Genomic DNA, 6,946 nt, shown 5'->3' on the forward strand with positions numbered 1-6,946 from the left:
GCGGCCATAGGCTAGTTTCTTTAGAAAAACAACAACTGTTGCCAGGTTACGCGAGGGAAGGAAAGTGTGCGTGACTGTCATAAGAAAACTCGTGCCTATTCTACAGTTCAGTGATTTTCGTAGTATGCAAACCAGATAGTCTCCTCCACAGCTTTGTTTTGGTCCCAAATTCTCCAAGGGCCGGTGAGGATCTGGGACCAAAACTAATGCCGGCCCGGCTGCTGAGGAAACTAACCAGAATTCGATTGGCTAACGAGACAAAGCAGCTTTGCAAGAACTGGAAGGGGTTTCCCCAATAACTTGTCATCGCTTACTGTATCACCACCGCAAGTACAGCAGTGGCGCAGCTCAACAGGGTCGAACTGAAAGCATGTGAAGGCGTCTCTAGCAGACGCTGTACAGTCCATGTATGACCCCAGAGCACAGCTCTAACCAGTTTGAATTAGTTAGGGTTGATTTGAGTAAACTGTCCAATCACAGATCGCTATTTAGATCTCAGTGGGTGATTTGGGAACCAAAACAATATCCTTTTATGACTTGGATGGGGAATATTATGATTGTTGCTGTCCAAGTGTTTATGATATAAACAAATTTCTAGAAGATGGGATTTTTCAGTTTAAGTAAAGGTAAAGGACATGTACATATATATATATTAAGAATGTTTGGTGTTTTTATGAATGCTGATTTATATAAAAGAGGTGATGTGTGGCATTTTTATCGCTAGTGTTGTATGGTTCTTATTAATAAATACGAATGATTTGCATAAAGCCACCTGGAAGGGGGTTCCCCGATAACGTCTGTTCTGGAAGAAAAAGGTAGTTCCGCTTTCGCCTACCAAGACGAGAAGAATGCTTCGCCCAATAATCTTCTATTTTCTGATCCTTTGGCAACTAACCGCCATAGCTGCGCTTTTCTGTAGCGACAACAACTGCAAAGACTGCCTTGATTCAGTACTTAGTTGTAGATGGTGCAAGAGAGATGCTGAGTGTCATATGCCAATGGCCGTTCTTGCAAACGACTGCAAGAGATCGGAAAACATAGTCGAAGAGTCTCATTGTGATGACAAATTATCTAGGTACGACCCAGATTTATCCATGAAGATGTTACTTCTATCAGCTGCAGCATATGATCCAGTTGATCCTCAGGGATGCCTGGACAATTCCCTTCCATCTGCCATGCTCCAGCTTCGAATTGTTGTTACAAGGCAATGTGACAGCTCTGGAAACGAATGCTCTGGCTATGTTGCCGTTTCTCATGCTCTGAAAGCTATCGTTGTCGCTTTTCGTGGATCTCTGCATTCAGATCAAGCATTTAAGGTATTTTTAGACACTATAATTGAACCGAAGGAATCCTTTTTGGGTGGCGAAGTTCAGTACTACTGGAAAAGAGGATTCGAGGAATTATGGTCGTGTATGAAAAAAGACGTTAAAACTCTCGTTTCCGATAACCCATCGTATAAAGTATGGGTAACTGGACATTCTCTTGGTGGCGCGATGGCATCACTGGCAAGTACCTGGCTCGTTTATTACCAAATTGTTTCTCGTAAGAATCTCATCTCATACACGTTCGGAATGCCTCGAGTTGGAAATTACGATTATGCTTTGGAACATGATAAGCTTGTGAACAACAGCTGGCGCGTTGTCAATTATGATGATCCCGTTCCTCATTTCCCAATCTTGCTATCCCCGACCGTCGTCATCCTTAATAATCCTTACCATCACGGAGTGGAAGCTTATTACAAAGTGAAGGCTACCAGCCCATATTCACAGCACAAGGAATGCCATGATAAACCATACAACGAAGATGCATCATGCAGTTTTACAACAGTGCCATCTCTGCTCGACTTCGAAACACACAAAATTTACTTCAGCATTCCAGTTGGAACATTCTGGAAGACAAAGTGTCTTAGCTCGACGCGAAAAAAGAGAGAAGCTACAGAAAATTCTAATAAAACTTCATCAAAGGAGTTTCAGTTTAAATATGGCGTCTGCTCGAAGTACAGATACACTAACCGCACATATGTTCAAGTGGCTAAATCGTACCGCAGTACAGCTTCAAAGCTGATTGGAAACCTTCATTTCTTTTTGCTCCTCCTGACATTTATTTCCACCTAAATACTAGTCACTATTTTCTTCTTTTTGAATGTGCTGTTTACTCTCATAGGAGCTTTGTTGTTACTTGCCTTTTGCAGTTCATAGAGCTATAGAGCTTAGACTATAAAGATTGTATGCTGCACTCTCAGCCATCTACCAGTGGCAGTGTGCATTGTAATCCATTAGACCTATAAGGATTGTAGGCTGCACTCTCAGCCATCTATCAGTGGCAGTGTGCATTGTAATCCATTAGACCTATAAAGATTGTATCCTGCACTCTCTCAGCCATCTACCAGTAGAAGTGTGCATTGTAATCCATTAGAACTATAAAGATTGTATGCTGCACTCTGAGTCATCTACCAGTGGCGCAGTGTGCATTGTAATCCATTAGAATCTTAAAGATTGCATGCTGCACTCTCAGCCATCCACCAGTGGTAGTGTGCATTGTAATCCATTAGAACTATAAAGATTGTACTCCGCACTCTCAGCCATCTACCAGTGGCAGTGTGCGTTGTAATCCATTAGAACTATAAAGATTGTATGCTGCACTCTCAGCCATCTACCAGTGGCGCAGTGTGCATTGTAATCCATTAGAACTATAAACATTGTATGCTGCACTCTGAGTCATCTACCAGTGGCAGTGTGCGTTGTAATCCATTAGAACTATAAAGATTGTATGCTGCACTCTCAGCCATCTACCAGTGTCGCAGTGTGCATTGTAATCCATTAGAACTATAAAAATTGTATGCTGCACTCTCAGTCATCTACCAGTAGCAGTGTGCATTGTAATCCATTAAAACTATAAAGATTGTATGCTGCACTCTCAGTCATCTATCAGTGGCAGTGTGCATTGTAGTCCATTAGAACTATAAAGATTGTATGCTGCACTCTCAGCCATCTACCAGTGGCAGTGTGCATTGTAATCCATTAGAACTATAAAGATTGTATGCTGCACTCTCAGCCATCTACCAGTGGCAGTGTGCATTGTAATCCATTAGAACTATAAAGATTGTATGCTGCACTCTGAGTCATCTACCAGTGGCGCAGTGTGCATTGTAATCCATTAGAACTATAAAGAATGTATGCTGCACTCTCAGCCATCCACCAGTGGTAGTGTGCATTGTAATCCATTAGAACTATAACGATTGTACTCCGCACTCTCAGCCATCTACCAGTGTGCATTGTAATCCATTAGAACTATAAAGATTGTATGCTGCACTCTCAGTCATCTACCAGTGGCAGTGTGCGTTGTAATCAATTAGAACTATAAAGATTGTATGCTGCACTCTCAGGCATCTACCAGTGGCAGGGTGCATTGTAATCCATTAGAACTATAAAGATTGTATGCTGCACTCTCAGTCATCTACCAGTGGCAGTGTACATTGTAATCCATTAGAACTATAAAGATTGTATGCTGCACTCTGAGTCATCTACCAGTGGCGCAGTGTGCATTGTAATCCATTAGAACTATAAAGATTGCATGCTGCACTCTCAGCCATCCACCAGTGGTAGTGTGCATTGTAATCCATTAAAACTATAACGATTGTACTCCGCACTCTCATCAGCCATCTACCAGTGTGCATTGTAATCCATTAGAACTATAAAGATTGTATGCTGCACTCTCAGTCATCTACCAGTGGCAGTGTGCGTTGTAATCAATTAGAACTATAAAGATTGTATGCTGCACTCTCAGCCATCTACCAGTGGCAGGGTGCATTGTAATCCATTAGAACTATAAACAATGTATGCTGCACTCTCAGCCATCTACCAGTGGCAGTGTGCGTTGTAATCCATTAGAACTATAAAGATTGTATGCTGCACTCTCAGCCATCTACCAGTGGCAGTGTGCGTTGTAATAAATTAGAACTATAAAGATTGTATGCTGCCCTCTAAGCCATCTACCAGTGTCGCAGTGTGCATTGTAATCCATTAGAACTATAAAGATTGTATGCTGCACTCTCAGTCATCTACCAGTAGCAGTGTGCATTGTAATCCATTAGAACTATAAAGATTGTATGCTGCACTCTCAGTCATCTACCAGTGGCAGTGTGCGTTGTAATCCATTAGAACTATAAAGATTGTATGCTGCACTCTCAGTCATCTACCAGTGGCAGTGTGCATTATAATCCATTAGAACTATAAAGATTGTATGCTGCACTCTCAGCCATCTACCAGTGGCAGTATGCATTGTAATCCATTAGAACTATAAAGAATGTATGCTGCACTCTCAGCCATCTACCAGTGGCAGTGTGCGTTGTAATCCATTAGAACTATAAAGATTGTATGCTGCACTCTCAGCCATCTACCAGTGGCGCAGTGTGCATTGTAATCCATTAGAACTATAAAGATTGTATGTTGCACTCTCAGTCATCTACCAGTGGCGCAGTGTGCATTGTAATCCATTAGAACTATAAAGATTGTATGCTGCACTCTCAGCCATCTACCAGTGGAAGTGTGCATTGTAATCCATTAGAACAATAAAGATTGTATGCTGCACTCTCTTAGCCATCTACCAGTGTGCATTGTAATGCATTAGAACTATAAAGATTGTATGCTGCACTCTCATCCATCTACCAGTGGCAGTGTGCATTGTAATCAATTAGAACTATAAAGATTGTATTCCGCACTCTCAGCCATCTACCAGTAGAAGTGTGCATTGTAATCCATTAGAACTATAAAGATTGTATGCTGCACTCTGAGTCATCTACCAGTGGCGCAGTGTGCATTGTAATCCATTAGAACTATAAAGATTGCATGCTGCACTCTCAGCCATCCACCAGTGGTAGTGTGCATTGTAATCCATTAGAACTATAAAGATTGTATTCCGCACTCTCAGCCATCTACCAGTGGCAGTGTGCGTTGTAATCCATTAGAACTATAAAGATTGTATGCTGCACTCTCAGCCATCTACCAGTGGCGCAGTGTGCATTGTAATCCATTAGAACTATAAACATTGTATGCTGCACTCTCAGTCATCTACCAGTGGCAGTGTGCGTTGTAATCCATTAGAACTATAAAGATTGTATGCTGCACTCTCAGCCATCTACCAGTGTCGCAGTGTGCATTGTAATCCATTAGAACTATAAAGATTGTATGCTGCACTCTCAGTCATCTACCAGTAGCAGTGTGCATTGTAATCCATTAAAACTATAAAGATTGTATGCTGCACTCTCAGTCATCTATCAGTGGCAGTGTGCATTGTAGTCCATTAGAACTATAAAGATTGTATGCTGCACTCTCAGCCATCTACCAGTGGCAGTGTGCATTGTAATCCATTAGAACTATAAAGATTGTATGCTGCACTCTCAGCCATCTACCAGTGGCAGTGTGCATTGTAATCCATTAGAACTATAAAGATTGTATGCTGCACTCTGAGTCATCTACCAGTGGCGCAGTGTGCATTGTAATCCATTAGAACTATAAAGAATGTATGCTGCACTCTCAGCCATCCACCAGTGGTAGTGTGCATTGTAATCCATTAGAACTATAACGATTGTACTCCGCACTCTCAGCCATCTACCAGTGTGCATTGTAATCCATTAGAACTATAAAGATTGTATGCTGCACTCTCAGTCATCTACCAGTGGCAGTGTGCGTTGTAATCAATTAGAACTATAAAGATTGTATGCTGCACTCTCAGCCATCTACCAGTGGCAGGGTGCATTGTAATCCATTAGAACTATAAAGATTGTATGCTGCACTCTCAGTCATCTACCAGTGGCAGTGTACATTGTAATCCATTAGAACTATAAAGATTGTATGCTGCACTCTGAGTCATCTACCAGTGGCGCAGTGTGCATTGTAATCCATTAGAACTATAAAGATTGCATGCTGCACTCTCAGCCATCCACCAGTGGTAGTGTGCATTGTAATCCATTAAAACTATAACGATTGTACTCCGCACTCTCATCAGCCATCTACCAGTGTGCATTGTAATCCATTAGAACTATAAAGATTGTATGCTGCACTCTCAGTCATCTACCAGTGGCAGTGTGCGTTGTAATCAATTAGAACTATAAAGATTGTATGCTGCACTCTCAGCCATCTACCAGTGGCAGGGTGCATTGTAATCCATTAGAACTATAAAGATTGTATGCTGCACTCTCAGTCATCTACCAGTGGCAGTGTACATTGTAATCCATTAGAACTATAAAGAATGTATGCTGCACTCTCAGCCATCTACCAGTGGCAGTGTGCGTTGTAATAAATTAGAACTATAAAGATTGTATGCTGCCCTCTAAGCCATCTACCAGTGTCGCAGTGTGCATTGTAATCCATTAGAACTATAAAGATTGTATGCTGCACTCTCAGTCATCTACCAGAAGCAGTGTGCATTGTAATCCATTAGAACTATAAAGATTGTATGCTGCACTCTCAGTCATCTACCAGTGGCAGTGTGCGTTGTAATCCATTAGAACTATAAAGATTGTATGCTGCACTCTCAGTCATCTACCAGTGGCAGTGTGCATTATAATCCATTAGAACTATAAAGATTGTATGCTGCACTCTCAGCCATCTACCAGTGGAAGTGTGCATTGTAATCCATTAGAACAATAAAGATTGTATGCTGCACTCTCTTAGCCATCTACCAGTGTGCATTGTAATGCATTAGAACTATAAAGATTGTATGCTGCACTCTCATCCATCTACCAGTGGCAGTGTGCATTGTAATCAATTAGAACTATAACGATTGTATTCCGCACTCTCAGCCATCTACCAGTAGAAGTGTGCATTGTAATCCATTAGAACTATAAAGATTGTATGCTGCACTCTGAGTCATCTACCAGTGGCGCAGTGTGCATTGTAATCCATTAGAACTATAAAGATTGCATGCTGCACTCTCAGCCATCCAC

At 41.5% G+C, this 6,946-nt stretch overlaps 1 protein-coding gene across 1 annotated transcript; it reads left to right on the forward strand.

Moving 5' to 3' along the window:
• The first annotated feature begins 688 nt into the window (after positions 1 to 688).
• LOC116303887 (lipase ZK262.3-like) lies at positions 689 to 2,904 on the forward strand. The gene has a single exon (XM_031713495.2). It carries the CDS (start codon positions 849 to 851, stop codon positions 2,112 to 2,114), a length of 1,266 nt encoding a protein of 421 aa, XP_031569355.1. The 5' UTR covers positions 689 to 848; the 3' UTR covers positions 2,115 to 2,904.
• The last annotated feature ends 4,042 nt before the right edge of the window (positions 2,905 to 6,946 follow it).

This window comes from Actinia tenebrosa, unplaced genomic scaffold (genome assembly GCF_029948245.1).
Source record: "Actinia tenebrosa isolate PJP-AT-01 unplaced genomic scaffold, QUT_ActTen_1.0 PGA_scaffold5__44_contigs__length_20552954, whole genome shotgun sequence".
Lineage (NCBI taxonomy): Eukaryota > Metazoa > Cnidaria > Anthozoa > Actiniaria > Actiniidae > Actinia > Actinia tenebrosa.

Excerpts from the sequence above, each read along its gene's own strand:
- LOC116303887 (XM_031713495.2), top strand. The coding sequence starts at position 849 with ATGCTTCGCCCAATAATCTTCTATTTTCTGATCCTTTGGCAACTAACC.